General features: G+C 45.8%; 1 protein-coding gene across 1 annotated transcript in view; it reads right to left on the minus strand.

Annotated features, from left to right (window-relative positions):
* Positions 1 to 8,163: 8,163 nt before the first annotated feature.
* The window catches only part of LOC126149365 (esterase E4-like), a 57,895-nt gene continuing 46,730 nt past the window's right edge, over positions 8,164 to 19,328 (minus strand). The window contains exon 10 of the mRNA XM_049915810.1: positions 8,164 to 8,596. Within this exon, the coding sequence (XP_049771767.1) occupies positions 8,422 to 8,596 (175 nt within the window). The 3' untranslated portion in view covers positions 8,164 to 8,421. The remainder of the gene's footprint in view (positions 8,597 to 19,328) is intronic.

The following is a 19,328-nucleotide window of genomic DNA, read 5'->3' on the forward strand; positions in this document are numbered from 1 at the left end:
AGTGTTGCCAACTTTTGTAACAGCAGGTATTTAGAACTCGAGGGATTTATAATCATATCCAAATTTTATCTGTTCAGTGCCATTAAACAGAAAAAAGATAATAAAAAAGTATCTACGTTTAATGATTTCTATGTATTACAAAGTTTTTATTGGAATCTTCTATTTTTCAAGACTAATTGATATTCTTTGGTATTAATCGAGCCCCTTTCCACCCTCGAGCATTAATCTACCACTGTAGAACTTATCACCCCCTAGGGGTCGATATCGACCACTTTAGGGACCTCTAGTACAGACAGAAAGACACTGGCAGCGTTTTTTGTGTTGTCGACTGTTACTAGCGCTCCAAAGGTACGGTGTAAATCCTCAAGACGTCAAACTGTTAAAGAAAACGTAACGTAGCATTACTATTCTGTATTTCAAGAACAATAATTTATCCTCGACATAACGTTCAAATGCATCTGATTCAGAAAGATTTCATTTTTTTTTAATCAGAAAAGTTTTCCCCAGCTTAGCTCAATATTCGTTTACCAGTAATCTCTTCATTGAGACTTAATTTCTTCCCTCCAAGTCCGAAGTTTGGACATGGAAAGTCACACTTGGACAAATCCCAGAAATGAAGGGAATGGTGAAATTGTTCGAAGCCCAGCTAACTCACTTGGATCTTCTCGTCGCTCGTTATGTTGGTAGGTGCTTTTTTAAGAAGTTACAGCTTTGTCAGAAGCGAAGTAATTACACTGAAGAGCCAAATAAACTGGTAAATTTGCCTAATGTTGTGTAGGGCCCCAGAAAGCACGCAGAAATGCCGCAACACGACGTTGCGTGGTCTCCACTAATGTTTGAAGTAGTGCTGGAAGGAATTGACGCCATGAATCCTGTAGGGCTGTCCATATATCCGTAATAGTATGAGAAGGAGCTCTCTTCCGGACAGCACGTTCAAAGGCATCCCAGATAGGCTCAGTAATGCTCATGTCTGGGGAGTTCGGTGGCCAGCGGATGTGTTTACACTCAGAGAAGTGTTCCTGGAACCACTCTGCAGCAATTCTGGGAGTGTGGGGTGTCGCATTTTACTGCTGGAACTGTCCAAGTCCGTCGGAATGCACAATGGACATGAACGGATGCAGGTGATCAGATAGGATGATTACGTACGTGTCACCTAGATGTATCTGGGGTTCCACATCACTCCAACTGCACACGCCCCACACTATTTAAGAGCCTCCACCATCTCGAACGGTTCCCTGCTGAAATGGAGGGTCCGTGGATTCAGGAGATTGTCTCTGTACCCGTACGCGTCCATCCGCTTGATACAATTTGAAACGAGACTCGTCCGACCAGGCAACGTGTTTCCAGTCATCAACAGTCCAATGTCAGTGTTGACGGGCCCAGGAGAGGCAGAAAGCTTTGTGTCGTGCAGGGTACACAAGTGGGCCTGTGGCTCCGAAAGCCCATATCCATGATGTTTCGTTGAATGGTTCGCACGCTGACACTTGTTGGTGGCCCAGCATTGAAATCTGGAGCAATTTGCAGAAGGGTTGCACTTTTGTCACGTTGAACGATTCTCTTCAATCGTCGTTGGTCCCGTTCTTGCAGGATCTCTTATCGGCCGCAGCGATGTCGGAAATTTGATGTTTTACTGGATTCCTGATATTCACGGTACACTCATGTAAAGGTCGTACAGGGAAAATCCCCACTTCATCGCTACCTCGGAGATGCTGTGTCCCATCGCTCGTGCGCCGACTATAGCACCACGTTCAGACTCACCTAAATCTTGATAAACTGCCATTGTAGCAGCAGTAACCGACCTAACAACTGCGCCAGACACTTGTCTTAAGAGACGTTGTCGACCGGAGCGCCGTATTCTGGCTGTTTACAAATCTCAGTATTTGAATACGCTTATGTCTACCAGTTTCTTTGGCGCTTCAGTGTACAAACGAAACTTCTTTTAATGTGGATTACGAAGCTCTCTCTACCTCTTTGTCTTTGTCACGCAATTACATTCTAGTCCACTGATAAATGGATAACTTCCTTAAAAATATCTCAAAAGTTGCTGAAAGCATACAAATAAAAACTTTTCCTAAGGCTCCTTTGTCTCTTACATTATGCTAGTGATTGCTCCAAAAATACTCCAGCTACTTTTTAAAAATGACAGCTGTGACGCTTGTATTGAAGAATAATATAGTCCTTGATGTAAAGTAATTAATTGTCATGTCACGTCGTACACTATCCTGCACTATTGACGTGAGACTAATAAGGCGCCAATTTCAGAAACTGTTATTCACCAGCTGACAGACGCACAGGCCGGTGGTCATTAATTACACTCCTGGAAATTGAAATAAGAACACCGTGAATTCATTGTCCCAGGAAGGGGAAACTTTATTGACACATTCCTGGGGTCAGATACATCACATGATCACACTGACAGAACCACAGGCACATAGACACAGGCAACAGAGCATGCACAATGTCGCCACTAGTACAGTGTATATCCACCTTTCGCAGCAATGCAGGCTGCTATTCTCCCATGGAGACGATCGTAGAGATGCTGGATGTAGTCCTGTGGAACGGCTTGCCATGCCATTTCCACCTGGCGCCTCAGTTGGACCAGCGTTCGTGCTGGACGTGCAGACCGCGTGAGACGACGCTTCATCCAGTCCCAAACATGCTCAATGGGGGACAGATCCGGAGATCTTGCTGGCCAGGGTAGTTGACTTACACCTTCTAGAGCACGTTGGGTGGCACGGGATACATGCGGACGTGCATTGTCCTGTTGGAACAGCAAGTTCCCTTGCCGGTCTAGGAATGGTAGAACGATGGGTTCGATGACGGTTTGGATGTACCGTGCACTATTCAGTGTTCCCTCGACGATCACCAGTGGTGTACGGCCAGTGTAAGAGATCGCTCCCCACACCATGATGCCGGGTGTTGGCCCTGTGTGCCTCGGTCGTATGCAGTCCTGATTGTGGCGCTCACCTGCACGGCGCCAAACACGCATACGACCATCATTGGCACCAAGGCAGAAGCGACTCTCATCGCTGAAGACGACACGTCTCCATTCGTCCCTCCATTCACGCCTGTCGCGACACCACTGGAGGCGGGCTGCACGATGTTGGGGCGTGAGCGGAAGACGGCCTAACGGTGTGCGGGACCGTAGCCCAGCTTCATGGAGACGGTTGCGAATGGTCCTCGCCGATACCCCAGGAGCAACAGTGTCCCTAATTTGCTGGGAAGTGGCGGTGCGGTCCCCTACGGCACTGCGTAGGATCCTACGGTCTTGGCGTGCATCCGTGCGTCGCTGCGGTCCGGTCCCAGGTCGACGGGCACGTGCACCTTCCGCCGACCACTGGCGACAACATCGATGTACTGTGGAGACCTCACGCCCCACGTGTTGAGCAATTCGGCGGTACGTCCACCCGGCCTCCCGCATGCCCACTATACGCCCTCGCTCAAAGTCCGTCAACTGCACATACGGTTCACGTCCACGCTGTCGCGGCATGCTACCAGTGTTAAAGACTGCGATGGAGCTCCGTATGCCACGGCAAACTGGCTGACACTGACGGCGGCGGTGCACAAGTGCTGCGCAGCTAGCGCCATTCGACGGCCAACACCGCGGTTCCTGGTGTGTCCGCTGTGCCGTGCGTGTGATCATTGCTTGTACAGCCCTCTCGCAGTGTCCGGAGCAAGTATGGTGGGTCTGACACACCGGTGTCAATGTGTTCTTTTTTCCATTTCCAGGAGTGTATATGAAACCATCTTTCATCTCCATGCTTGCGAAATTCATGTGATGGCAATTTCTTGTAGAACTATGATCCGAGAGACTATGCCAGCATCCAGTGCCACGCATCAAATTCGTGTTTGTGATCTCAGTTATGGGCAGCCACATGATATTTTGTAGACAAAGGGATTGCGGGGGGGGGGGGGGGGGGACGGACTAGACCTGGGAATATGGGGTATTTATAATATTCTGGAAGACGAATGGCGACTTGTAAGTAGCCGTCAGAAAGTTTCGGTTCCAACGCTGTTAAAAACTTGAGTAATACCGATTTTCAATTACTTTCTTGAAAGAAAAACTCTTGAGTACGCTTTAATTTTTCCTTCCCGTGAGAGGTAGGTGGGGGTGAGGGGTGGGGGAGAAGCGCAGGACCCCCCTTGCCCCCGTGTATTGGCGCCATTGATCTGGGTTACTGTGATGTAATGAAGACTGATACATGTTCAGAATGCTTTGATATCATTGGGCACCGGTTATTTCAATTTGTGAATTTAAATGTTCATCTAAAACTATATCAGCTAAAATTCATTATTTCACTTGTAATTATTATTTATAACTTACATGTTTAGAATACACTGAAGTGACGAAAGCCATGGGATAGCGAGATGCACATTTACAGATGTCGGTAGTATCGCGGTCACAATGTATGAAAGGACAACGAATTGGTGGAGCTGTCATTTACGCTTAGGTAATTGATGGTAAAATGTTTCCCGACTTGATTGTGGCCGCACGACGGGTATTAACAGACTTTGAACGCGAAATGATAGTTGGAGCTACACGTGTGGAACATTCTGTTTCGGAAAGCGTTAGGAAATTCAGTACTCCAAGATCCACAGTGTCAAGAGTGTGGGCCGAGGATACCAAATTTCTGCCATTACCTCCCACCACGGACAACACAGTGGCCTATGGCTTTCGCTTAACGACCGAGAGCAGTGGCATTTGCATAGAGTTGTCAGCGCTGACAGATAAGTAACACTGGGTGAAATAAACGCAGAAATCAATGTGGGACGTACGGCGAACGTATCCGTTAGGACAGAGCGGCGAAATCTGGCGTTAATGGTCTATGGCAGCAGACCACCTACGCGAGTGCCTTTCCTAAAAGCACGGCATCGCCTGTAGCGTCTTCCCTGGCCTCGTGACCATATAGGTAGGACCCTAGACGACCGGAAAACCGTGGCCTTGTCAGATAATCCATGATTTCGATGTGGTTCGATTGTGGCGCAGACCCCATGAAGCTATGGACCCAAGTTGTCAACAAGGCGCTGTGGAAGCTGGTGATGGCTCCATAGCGATGGGGGCTGTGTTTACATGGACTGGACTGAGCCGTCTGGTCACACTGAACGTATCATTGACTGGAAATTGCTTTGTTCGGCTGCCTAGATACCATTTGTAGCCATTGATGAACTTCATGTTCCCAACAATGATGGAGTTTTTATGGGTGACAATGCGCGATGTCACAGGGCCACAAAGACGTACTTGCAAGGACATAACATCTATGGCCAAGCATACGCAAACATAACGGCACAGGCGAGACCCTGTTAATCAGACGCATTTACTGGATATCCAGCTGAAATACACTGCCGAATAACTGGCACCACACAGGGAAGCCGTACCGTACACTGCATGCAAACAAGCTCCACACATCCCCCACACAGTGAGATGATCTATGGCCGATCTCCCACTACTGTATAACGATCTTGATTGTTCCAGGAAAGTAGCAGCCGCAGCAACTGGGACACATCGCCATCGCTTGTCACGGTAATGATGCATGATACCTATACTAACAAATCCAACCTTGCATGAGCTATCGCAGCTAGTAAGCCACTACTCCTCTTACTACCCATCCCACTGTCGCAGAGGTTTTTTTCCCACGGCACGAGCCATGGCACTTTTTTCCCTCTGCTCTTCAAATAGCTACCCTCACTCGCGTTTCGTCCACTATCTATCACCTGAAGGACCGTGTTAATGCGTAGCCTTACCCAGACGCACGGACAACATCACAGCCCAGCATCCTGTGATCCACCTACTAGATAACTAACATGTTTACGGAGGTGACAGTAGAACTTTTGGTTTGGTCACCACGTTGGTGCGGGCGTGCAGGGGCCCCATCTCTATGAAAAGGCCACCTAGATCGCCCGACATGAATCCCATCGAACATTCATGGAACATAATATAGAGGTTAGTTCGTGTGCAAAATCCTGCACCGGTAACACTTTCGCAATTATTAACGGCTATAGAGGCGGCATGGCTCAATATTTCTGCAGGGGACTTTTCAACGACTTGCTGAGGCCGTGCCACGTCGACTTTATGCATTACGCCGGGCAGAGGAGGTCTGACACGCTAATTAGGAGGTATCCCCTGACTTTTGTCACCTCGATGTAAATTTTGAAGGTATAACATAAAAATCATTAAATTTAAGTCTACCAAGTTTTGCAGGACACTTGTCAGTTAATGTCTTTGACAACGATGTAAACTCGTTTGCTTTAAATGTTATCTTTGTACTTCTACGAGGGCAATTCAATAAGTAATGCAACACATTTTTTTCTGAAACAGGGGTTGTTTTATTCAGCATTGAAATACACCAGGTTATTCCCCAATCTTTTAGCTACACAACACTGTTTTTCAACGTAATCTCCATTCAATGCTACGGCCTTACGCCACCTTGAAATGAGGGCCTGTATGCCTGCACGGTACCATTCCACTGGTCGATGTCGGAGCCAACGTCGTACTGCATCAATAACTTCTTCATCATCCGCGTAGTGCCTCCCACGGATTGCGTCCTTCATTGGGCCAAACATATGGAAATCCGACATTGCGAGATCAGGGCTGTAGGGTGCATGAGGAAGAACAGTCCACTGACGTTTTGTGAGCTCCTCTCGGGTGCGAAGACTTGTGTGAGGTCTTGCGTTGTCATGAAGAAGGAGAAGTTCGTTCAGATTTTTGTGCCTACGAACACGCTGAAGTCGTTTCTTCAATTTCTGAAGAGTAGCACAATACACTTCAGAGTTGATCGTTTGACCATGGGGAAGGACATCGAACAGAATAACCCCTTCAGCGTCCCAGAAGACTGTAAACATGACTTTACCGGCTGAGGGTATGGCTTTAAACTTTATCTTGGTAGGGGAGTGGGTGTGGCGCCACTCCATTGATTGCCGTTTTGTTTCAGGTTCGAAGTGATGAACCCATGTTTCATCGCCTGTAACAATCTGACAAGAAATTGTCACCCTCAGCCACATGACGAGCAAGCAATTCCGCACAGATGGTTCTCCTTTGCTCTTTATGGTGTTCGGTTAGACAACGAGGGACCCAGCGGGAACAAACCTTTGAATATCCCAACTGGTGAACAATTGCACTACCAACAGAGATGTCAAGTTGAGCACTGAGTTGTTTGATGGTGATCCGTCGATCATCTCGAAGGAGTGTGTTCGCACGCTCCGCCATTGCAGGAGTCACAGCTGTGCACGGCCGGCCCGCATGCGGGAGATCAGACAGTCTTGCTCGTCGATCATCTCGAACGAGTGTGTTCGCACGCTCCGCCATTGCAGGAGTCACAGCTGTGCACGGCCGGCCCGCACGCGGGAGATCAGACAGTCTTGCTTGACCTTGCGGCGATGATGACACACGCTTTACCCAACGACTCACCGTGCTTTTGTCCACTGCCAGATCACCGTATAGACATTCTGCAAGCGCCTATGAATATCTGAGATGCCCTGGTTTTCCGCCAAAAGAAACTCGATCACTGCCCGTTGTTTGCAACGCACATCCGTTACAGACGCCATTTTAACAGCTCCGTACAGCGCTGCCACCTGTCGGAAGTCAATGAAACTATACGAGACGAAGCGGGAATGTTTGAAAATATTCCACAAGAAATTTCCGGTTTTTTCAACCAAAACTGGCCGAGAAAAAAAATGTTGTGCATTACTTATTGAACTGCCCTCGTACTTTCTGAACACTTGGCGTGAAATTGCAGAATAATGGAGACATTCGTGGTTTGTGATGCTGTGGAAAGTACACGTTGCAGTTGAAACTGATGACTCATGGAAGTGAATGAATGTTGAATTTTGTTAAACGTATGTTTGAAGCGTTAAACTACAAATATTCAAAGTGCAGAAATTTTTTATTTTGTTTATAGTAATTCTCCAGACTTTCAGAATCCAAGCATCAGTGGACATCATTTGTACAACCCAAACCTGCGTCATTATCATCCTTCTATAAGAAGACAACGAAGGCAATTTCAAGACAGTTAGCTACGTGTATGTTATATTTTAGTAAAGTGAATATTCAGAATAATGACAAAAGTCGGTTCCATGGAGAACTTATTGAATGTACAGTACTGAATAGGTTAGTTTATGCTACAGAGGAAGGGGTTTCAAACAATAAAAGTAACTAAACCTGGAAAATTCTTTACAGAGTATTTTTAATTGACCTTCACTGTCCACTACGTACTCAAAAATAGAAGAGAAGTACATACATAATTTTTAAAATAAGCGAGTACAAACACGCATTACGGAGTCATATTTGGCACAAAATTTTATATTCCTTAAATTAAATATTCTCTATAGTCTGATATCTATCAATTATCTTCGCTGGCACTTTTTCTGAGCATTTTGAGCACTAAGTTACACAAATTTCACTGATACCAGTCTTGTGCAGCTATTTTACTCCCCGCCGGTAGAAAACGGAAACAGGTTGTCCCAGAGCTCCATGCGGTCCTGGTACAGCCCCTGCTTGACCTGCAGCTCTGAACCTATGTCCAGGTACGTCAGGTTGTCCGGCTTCATGGGCGGCCACTGAACATTGTCTAGGAGCTGCGAACTCTCTGGTATCGGATTACTGTGGAACAACAGAAATGAGTGTTGTAGTACATTTCAACACACATATGTAGAGATAATTATGTTTATAGCCGGCCGGAGTGGCCGAGTGGTTCTAGGCGCTACTGTCTGGAACCGTGCGACCGCTACGGCCGCAGGTTCGAATCCTGCCTCGGGCAAGAATGTGTGTGCTGTCCTTATGTTAGTTAGGTTTAAGAAGTTCTAAGTTCTAGGGGACTGATGACCTGAGCAGTTAAGTCCCATAGTGCTCAGAGTCATTTGAACCATTTTATGTTTATATGAACTGCGTTAAAATAAAAGGAAAAACACAAATTTCACAAAGTCAGTGAAGGCACCGTCTGTCCAGATCGGTAGTGTATCTTCAAGCATTGCTATTTCACATACATTACACTTGTTAGCAAACTAAAGCTGTAGCGTGCAGTAACCATTCATGGTGCTCAATATGGATCATTTGATTCTGAAAGTAACTCACTTAGAAACAGCAAAGCTCTACACGGAAAACATCTAAATACTCACGTCTGGTTGCTCAGGTCCAGAGAATACGAAATAGGTGATATAGTTTAGTTTTTGCTACTATATTCAACTCGCGGAAAAGATAAAATTGTTTCAACAAACAATGGTCGTTGTTGTCCTCACCATCACCCCACCAACCACCGACGTCGTCTTCGTCATCACCGTTATCTTCATCAACCATTAAACACTGTTCCCCGTCCTATTGCATTTATTCACTTTTTCTTCCATGTCCCTCACTTTCCCTCACTTATTCATTCATTCACTCATTCATAGATTCCACCAAAGAGGCTCAAATCTGACAGATGTAAAACTTCATTTTGCAGTGTGTTTTCATACACATTCCTGTTTCCTGTTCTTTATTAAAACATGTCAAGCAATATATTATTTCGCACAGCTCTTAAACTTCCTTAGAAATTTTATTTCAGTCACTAGAATTCAACTAGTAGTCTTATATTCTTATTCAGGTTTAATTAACATCCAAAAATGTAGGCAGAGCACACTTTTATAAGCTTTGTGCTACTTTTTTACAGTGTCACCCTTTGTAAGTCTTCACCACACAGCTCAAACGTTAGTCAGTTTGTTTTTAGTTTTCTTAGAACAATTTTTGATTATATCGTATCTGAGGTAGTGAAAATGTGTTACTTGTTCGAGGGTAACCTTATGGGCACACATTTTTGATCTTACGACAATTTTGCCGCGTAGTCCCAGTTCTCAGTTTGCCTTTATGCTGTGTGATAATTGTGCCCTGTGGCATTTTTACTGAACTCCTAGAACAGCCCTTTGTCACAGAAGGTGAGCGTAGCCTTACTGCCGTCAAAGGGATAAGTGTTCTTCTAGGTACTTCCACGTATTGACTCTTCCGTTTCTTTATAAATCTAAAACTATTATTTCGTGCACGGATACTATATATTGGTTTGAGACGAATCGCATAGATTTCCATCCATAATGATACTGATTGTGATGTTGTTTCCACTTCTTCGAACTAAGATGACAGACTAACTCATGGGGGTATCTTCGACACATTTGTAAGGCTTCAGTGCGGTTTATCAAACTGAGGTTTCTCTCGACTCTAGCCTAGGACTTCAGCTATATGTTATAAACCTTAATAAACACATCAAACAAGGTTTTGCATCACCCCGGTTCCCAGAACTCCTGAAGACAGACGTTGACTGTGGATGTTGTATCACAGACACAGTCCCTCTGACTGTTCAGCGATGTCACTAAACCCGCCCAAAGATGTAAACAACCATGCATGAGCAGCGCCTATTAGACGGAGGGGGTCCGACAGCCGATCAGTTCCAGTCATTCCACCAGGAAAGAGGTACACGGCTCGTGTCGTCTGTAGTTCAACGATGCCTAGACGGTCAATTCCGCAATTCGATCGCGACCGCATTGTTACTTTGTGCGGGACTGTCGATGACATGCCTCGCTCAGGCCGCCCAAGGGTTACTACTGCAGAGGATGACCGCCACTTACGGATTAAGGCTCAGAGGAACCCTGGCAGCAACGCCACCATGTTGAACAACACTTTTCGTGCAGCCACAGAACGTCGTATTACGACTCAAACTGTGCGGAATAGGCTGCATGATACGCAACTTCACTCCCGACATCCATGGCGAAGTCCATCTTTGCAACCACGACACCATGCAGCGCGGTACTCATGGCCCCAAAAACATGCCGAATGAAACGCTCAGGATTGGCATCACGTTCTCTTCACCGATGAGTGTCGCATATGCCTTCAACCAGATAATCGTCGCAGACTTGTTTGGAAGCAGCCCAGTCAGGCTGAACGCTTTAGACACACTGTCCAGCGACTGCAGCAAGGTGGAGGTTCCCTGCTGTTTTATGGTGGCATTATGTGGGGCTGACGTACACCGCTGGTGGTCATGGAAGGCGCCGTAACGGCTGTACGATACGTGAATGCCATCCTCCGACCGATAGCGCAGCCATATCGGCAGCACATTGGTAAGGCGTTCGTCTCCATGGACGACAATTCGCGCCCCCATCGTGGACATCTTGTGAATGACTTCCTTCAGGATAACGACATTAATCGACTAGAGTGGCCAGCATTTTCTCCAGACATGAACCCTATCGAACATGGCTGGTATAGATTGAAAAGGGCTGCTTCTGGACGTCGTGACTCACCAACCACTCTGAGGGATCTACGCCGAATCGCCGTTGAGGAGTGGGACAATCTGTACTAACAGTGCCTTGATGAACTTGTGGATAGTATGCCATGACGAATACAGGCATACATCAATGCAAGAGGACTTGCTACTGGGTATTAGAGGTACCGATGTGTACAGCAATCTGGACCACCACCTCTGAAGGCCTCGCTGTATGGTGGTACGACACGCAATGTGTGGTTTTCATGAGCAATAAAAAGGGCGGAAATAATGTTTATGTTGATCACTGTTCCAATTTTCTGTACAAGTTCCGGAATTGTCGGAACCGAGGTGATGCAAAACTTTTTTTGATGTGTGTAGATGGATTATAGGGTACTTCAGAGTGTGTGTTTCATTCTTTATAGAAAGAAAGCAATAGAAGCTTGACCTACGTCATGTGTACGATTTTAATCTACATACACCGTCCGTCCAAAAAGCCCCGAGACAGGTTTTATTTCTACAGTACAAGCGACTCAGCCGCAGTAACTACAGGTGTAGCTTGAACTAACTTAGTGTAAACAGCAGATCAGCATTCGACCAGTGAGTTGTGAGCAGGCAGTGTTAAGTATTGGAGGGACGACCGTAGCCAACGTTGTTGCGTCATAAACCATATTGGGCATCGTATCTCAATGGAAAGATCGAGACATTCTCCAGAGTATACTCACTAGGAGAAAAGTGTGTGCCAAGTTTGTCCCGCACACTTTGAATCCCGAAAAAAAAAATAATGAAAGCGGAGGGTGGACGCCTAACTACGGCTTGATCGAAATGCAAAGCGCGAACAGATCTTTTCCGGAAAAATTACCGTGGATGACAAGACTTGATGTCATGATTACGAACTTAGCACAACACGACAAAGTGCAGAAACTGTCATGAATGAGAAAGTGCAAACATTCGCATGAACGGTCTACGCTTTCATGGCATAACCGAAATTCAAGTCAAAGAGATGCTTAAGTAGAACGACATCCGAAAGAAGGACTTCACTGACATTTTCTCATGGCTGTATGTACGTTCTGCGTATTGTACACAAGTGAGGAGTTACTCTGCAGAACACCTGAAGCATTAAATCCACAATATTAACTTTTTTGTATTTTGTTATTAATCCACTCTCGAAATTTTTTCGAGCGACTGGGTACATACTCCGCACATCTTCATACGGTGCATGGCGGAGGGTGCATTGTACCACTTCTAGTCATACATTAAATGTATTCGCAATTGCGAACTCGGACAACCATCAGCCGTAGAAAGGAATGATGACAACGAAAATTTGTGCTGGACTGGGACTCGAACCCGGATTTCCCGCTTATCGCGAGCTGTCTCCTTCCCATTGTCCGCCTCCGTAGCGTAGCGGTAGCGTTATCGCCTACCACGCAGGGGGGGTTCGATTCCCGGCAGGTTGTGTTGTGTGTCCTTCATCATAATTTTCATCATCATTGACGCGCAAGTCGCCGATGTGGCGTCAACTAAAAGAACTTGCAATACGGCGGCCGAACTTCCTTGAATGGGGCCTCCCGGCCAACAATGCCACACGATCATTTCATTTCATTTCCTTCCCATTTAGCTGCCCGTGTACGACTCACGGCCAGACCCAGACTTCCACATGTCGTCAACTAAACGTCTACAATCCGTACTCGTACACCATTATCTATATCCCTGTACAGGTACGCTTGTCAAGTGTCGGCGGATAAATACGATATTGCACTGCCTGTGTTATTCTGAATGACGATACAAAGTTCCCTTAGACATGCACGCATGTCTGAAGGGTCAGGCACTGCGGCTAGTACAGACGTTATGAAATACATTAAATATATTCCTTTCTATATGCATTCATCGTAATTCAAAACAACACAGGCCTGAAATACCGTATTTATCCGCCGACACCAAACAAGCGACTTTCAAGTAAAATCTCTCATGTCTCATCTGTACGGGAATACACATAATGGATGTACGAGTACAGGTTGTAGACGCATGCTCGATGATGGAAGTTTTGGTATGGGCGTGAGTCGTGTACGGATAGACCAATGGTAAGATGACCGTTCGCGATAAACGAGAAATCCAGACTCGAGTCGCGCGGTCCTGCTCAAGTTTTCACTGTCGTCCTTCCATTCTACAGCTGATGGTTGTCCGTATTCGCAATTGCGAATACATCTAATGTATTTCATAACGGCTGCAATCGCCGCAGTTCCTGTTGCTTTGCATTCATGTCCAAAGGAACTGATAGTAACAAAGAGAGTGCAATATCGTCGTACTTCTAGTCATTTTCTTTCCTATTCCACTCGAGACTACGGTCGCAGGTTCGAATCCTGCCTCGGGCATGGATGTGTGTGATGTCCTTAGGTTAGTTAGGTTTAATTAGTTCTAAGTTCTAGGCGACTGATGACCTCAGAAGTTAAGTGGCATAGTGCTCAGAGCCATTTGAACCATTTGAACCATCCACTCGAGAATGTGTAACGGGACACGCTCCTCTAGCATTACTTTTCCTCAACATTAGTTGTCGATAGCAGTACCATTTTCGAATTTTGGACACGTCAATATTACTCAGCTGTTTTTCTGAAAACTTGCATACAATTTTACACATTGTTGCAGAATTTTTGTTGTTACGTTACTATATTTTGTCACATTATAGTATATCATACAGTCTTTTGATTTTTTACATTAACAAAGCCGAAATTACATTGTTCGCACAAAATACAAAAATAGGCCCGCTAACATCAGAGGCATACTTACTACTATCTCACTCAGCGAAAATAACAATATTCCGAAGGATTTACAGTTTTTCTTGACAAATGAATTTCTATTAGTTTTTGTTACATTATTACTTTCGATTATTATTTCACAAATGAATTCCGAAATAAACGTAGTAACCAGCACAGTATTGCGTAATTGATAACAGAAATTTTAAGTGTGCCAATAGTTCGTAATTTCAAATATTTCTACAAAATAATTTTAACTGTACATTCAGAACTAGTACTTATCCGTTATAACATCGAAAATAAATTTTAGCTTGAAATATAGTGTACTAAAAGCCCGTACCGAGCTACTGAGCGTCTCTCTTGCAGAGTCTTCCACTGGAGTTTATCTATCATCTCCGTAACGCTTTCGGGATTACTAAATGATCCTGTAACGAAGCGTGCTGCTCTCCGTTGGATCTTCTCTATCTCTTCTACCAACCCTATCTGGTACGGATCCCACACTGCTGAGCAGTATTCAAGCAGTGGCCGAACAAGCGTACTGTAACCTACTTCCTTTGTTTTCGGATTGCGTTTCCTTAGGATTCTTCCAATGAATCTCAGTCTGGCATCTGCTTTATTGACGATCAACTTTATATGATCATTTCACTTTAAACCATTCCTAATGCCTACTCCCAGATAATTTATAGAATTAACTGCTTCCAGTTGCTGACCTGCTATATTGTAGCTAAATGATAAAGGATCTTTCTTTCTATGTATTCGCAGCACATTACACTTGTCTACATTGAGATTCAGTTGCCATTTCCTGCACCATGCGCCAATTCGTTGCAGATCGTCCTGCATTTCAGTACAATTTTCAGTTGTTACAACCTCTCGATATACTACAACATCATCCGCAAAAGCCCTCAGTGAACGTCCGATGTTACCCACAAGGTCATTTACATATATTGTGAATAGCAACGGTCCTACGACACTCCCCTGCGGCAAGAGATTACAAATGGAACCAAGGAAGAACGGCTGTCTGGATGCCTCCGTATAAGCCCTATCTTCTCTTAGCTTATCTTCGCATTCCTTATCGAAAATGTACGTTACTGGCAGTAAAAACGTTCAGAAGTCAGTCGCACGTTCCTATTTTCTAAATTTCCTCAGTAGTTTTTCGTGAAAAGTACGTCGTCTTCTCATCAGGGATTTCCATTTGAGTTGAAGAAGCATCTCCATAATATTTGGTTGTTGACCAAACCTAGCGGTGACAAAGCTAGCAACTCGCCTCTGAACTGCTTCGATATCATCCTTTAATCTGACCTGGTGAGGATCCCAAAGACTCGAGTAGTTTTCAATAATGGATCGCACTAGTGTTCTATACACTGTCTCCATTATAGATGAGCTACAGTTTCCGAGAATTCTCTCAAGAAACCGAATCTGGGCATTTATCTTCCCAGCTACCGATCTTACGTATTCATTCTAATTCATATCGCTTTACAACTAGTATTTAAACGTCGTGACTGTATTTGGATGTTATAGGATTGTTTTTCTCTGCTCATCTGCATTAACTTACATTTTTCTACGTTTAAGGCAAGCTGCGATTTATCTCACGAAATAGAAACTTTGTCCGTCATCTTGTATCTTCTGTAGTTGTTCAACGATGACACTTTCACAATACTGCAGCGTCGTCAGCAAACACACTCGTGCTGCTGCTGACCTTGCCCGTGAGATCATTTACGTGTTCGGAGAACAAGAGCGGTCCTATAACCTTCCCTGAGGCACTGCTGACGATACCTTTGTTTCTGATGAACAACTACCGACCACGACAGCGTACTGGATTCTATGCTTGAAACGTTCTCAATTCACTCACCTATCTGACAATATTCGTTCACAGGGCGCAGTGACGCACCGTGCAAAATGATTTTCCGGAAATCTGCGGGTATTGAATCTATCCCCTGCTCTTCATCCACGGATTGCAGGATATCGTGCGAGAAAAGGGCAAGCTGAGGTCCGCACGAGTGAAGCCTTGTAAGTCCGCGATGGTCTGTTGAAAGAAGTTTTTCTGTTCCAAGCAAATTTATTACATTCGAGCTCAGGATATGCTCAAGAACTCTGCAGCAAACAGATGAAATCGTTACCGGTTTGTAACCTAGCGGATCCGTTCTCTTACCCTTCTTATACAAAAGGAGTCACCTGCGCTTTTTCCGGAGACTCGTGACTCTCCGATGGGCGATAGGTTCGCGATAAATACAGGCTAAGTAGCGGGTCAATATGGTGCAGTACCCTCTATACAACCGAATTGGGATGCCATCCGGACATGGCGACTTATTTGTTTTCAACTCTTTCAGTTGCTTCTAAAGCCCACGGAAGACTATTTCCATGTCCTCGAAATTGGGGTGTGTGAGGCTGTATTTCTGCACGATCCTTCTCTGTGAGTGATTTCTTAAACGCGTAATTTAAAACTTCGGCTTTTATTTTGCCGTATTCTATCACCATGCTTGACCTGTCTACAAGTGACTGAATAGAAGCCATCAATCCGTTTAGCGATTATGCAGGACCAGATTTTTCTCAGATTCTCGGCAAAATCTTCCTCCAACGAAACAGATGATATCGTTACCGGTTTGTAATCTTGCCTTGTCCGCAGCTCGTGGTCGTGCGGTAGCGTTCTCGCTTCCCGCGCCCGGGTTCCCGGGTTCGATTCCCGGCGGGGTCAGGGATTTTTCTCTGCCTCGTGATGACTGGATGTTGTGTGATGTCCTTAGGTTAGTTAGGTTTAAGTAGCTCTAAGTTCTAGGGGACTGATGACCATGGATGTTAAGTCCCATACTGCTCAGAGCCATTTATAATCTTACCCTTCTTATACAAAAGGAGTCACCTGCGCTTTTTCCTGAGATTTGTGACTTTGTGATGGGCGACAGGTTCGTGATAAATGCTTTATGAAATCTTATTTTTACAAAAGAACGAACATTTATGAAATTTTGTTGTTTAAATATCTGCGATTTTTTAAAGTAAGAGTGCAATAATTTGCGTTTTTCAGCATTTTCCGAATTTTGTTATTAAACTTTGGAGGGTCTTTTTAGTTCGTAATCCACTTATTCAGCACAGACTTCTCGAAAACGCAGTTTAGAGTCAGTTTAAAATTTGCTCAGAATTCCTCTACGTCCGTCATACTGGAGTTAAATGATGTCCACTCTTTTTCTAAATAGGACGCTTATCTGCTCATTCCAGTCTAAAAATCTCAGAGCCTACTCGACGGATTTATTAACTTTACTAATAGTCGTCACTGTGATTATAACACTATTACTAATACCTATCTCTTAACTGACTCTGTTGATGAGGTCAGGCCTGTTTGTGGCAACAAGATCCAAAATATTTTCGTTGCGTGTGGACTGTCGAACTGGCTGCTCGAAACTGTTTTCGAATAGGATTTACTCAGTAGACTATCTGTCCGGACCACCTGCAGTGAATCCATATACGTCGCAGTCTATACTCTGTACGTTCAAGTCGCCTCCAACTGTGCTGAGGTGATAAAGGTCATGGGGCAGCGATATGCACATATACGGATGGCGGTGGTATTGCGTTCACAAGATATAAATCGGCAGTGCATTGGCGGATGTGTCATTTGTACTAAGGTGATTCATATGAAAAGTTTTCCGACGTGATTATGGCCGTACGGCGGCAACTACCAGACTGTGAACGTGGAATGGTAGTTGGAGCTAGACACATGGGACATTCCATTTCGGAAATCGTTGGAGAATTCAATTTTCCGAGATCCACATAATCAACAGTATGCCGAGAATACCAAATTTCAATCATTACTCCACAACACGGAGACGCAGTAGCCGAAGACCCTCAGTGAACGACCGAGAACAACGGCGTTTGCATATAGTTGTCAGTGATAACATACGAGCAACACTGCGTAAAATGACTGCTAAAATCGATTTGGGACGTACGACGAACACATCCTTTATTAAAACAGTGCGGTGAAATTTAGCGTTGATGGGCTATGGCGGCAGACGATCAACCATGTCAGTTGGACTCTAGGCAACTGGAAAACCGTGGCCTGGTCAGATGAGTCCCAGCTTCAGTTGGCAAGAGCTGATGGTATGGTGGGAGTGGAGCCGAGACCCTACGAAACCATGGACCCAAGGTGTCAACAAGGCACTGTTCAAGCTGCCGGCAAGCTCCATAATGGGGTGCGCTGTGTTTGCGTGAAATGGACTGGTCCAATTGAATCGAACATTCACTGGAATTGACTATGTTCGGCCATTCGGGACTTCATGTTTCCAAACAATGATGGAATTTTTCTGTACGGCAATGCGCCATATCAGCGGGTCGCAATTGTTCGCGATTGGTTTGAAGAACATTCTGGACAATTCGAGGGTATGATTTGGTCACCCGGGTCGCCCGACGTGAATCCCATCGAACATTTATGGGACACATTCGAGAGGACAGTACGTGCACAAACTACCGCAACGGCAACACTTTCGCAATAATGGACGCCTATAAAGGCAGCTCGGTTCAGTATACACTCCTGGAAATGGAAAAAAGAACACATTGACACCGGTGTGTCAGACCCACCATACTTGCTCCGGACACTGCGAGAGGGCTGTACAAGCAATGATCACACGCACGGCACAGCGGACACACCAGGAACCGCGGTGTTGGCCGTCGAATGGCGCTAGCTGCGCAGCATTTGTGCACCGCCGCCGTCAGTGTCAGCCAGTTTGCCGTGGCATACGGAGCTCCATCGCAGTCTTTAACACTGGTAGCATGCCGCGACAGCGTGGACGTGAACCGTATGTGCAGTTGACGGACTTTGAGCGAGGGCGTATAGTGGGCATGCGGGAGGCCGGGTGGACGTACCGCCGAATTGCTCAACACGTGGGGCGTGAGGTCTCCACAGTACATCGATGTTGTCGTCAGTGGTCGGCGGAAGGTGCACGTGTCCGTCGACCTGGGACCGGACCGCAGCGACGCACGGATGCACGCCAAGACCGTAGGATCCTACGCAGTGCCGTAGGGGACCGCACCGCCACTTCCCAGCAAATTAGGGACACTGTTGCTCCTGGGGTATCGGCGAGGACCATTCGCAACCGTCTCCATGAAACTGGGCTACGGTCCCGCACACCGTTAGGCCGTCTTCCGCTCACGCCCCAACATCGTGCAGCCCGCCTCCAGTGGTGTCGCGACAGGCGTGAATGGAGGGACGAATGGAGACGTGTCGTCTTCAGCGATGAGAGTCGCTTCTGCCTTGGTGCCAATGATGGTCGTATGCGTGTTTGGCGCCATGCAGGTGAGCGCCACAATCAGGACTGCATACGACCGAGGCACACAGGGCCACCCGGCATCATGGTGTGGGGAGCGATCTCCTACACTGGCCGTA

This window comes from Schistocerca cancellata, chromosome 2 (genome assembly GCF_023864275.1).
Source record: "Schistocerca cancellata isolate TAMUIC-IGC-003103 chromosome 2, iqSchCanc2.1, whole genome shotgun sequence".
In the NCBI taxonomy this organism is placed as follows: Eukaryota; Metazoa; Arthropoda; class Insecta; order Orthoptera; family Acrididae; genus Schistocerca; species Schistocerca cancellata.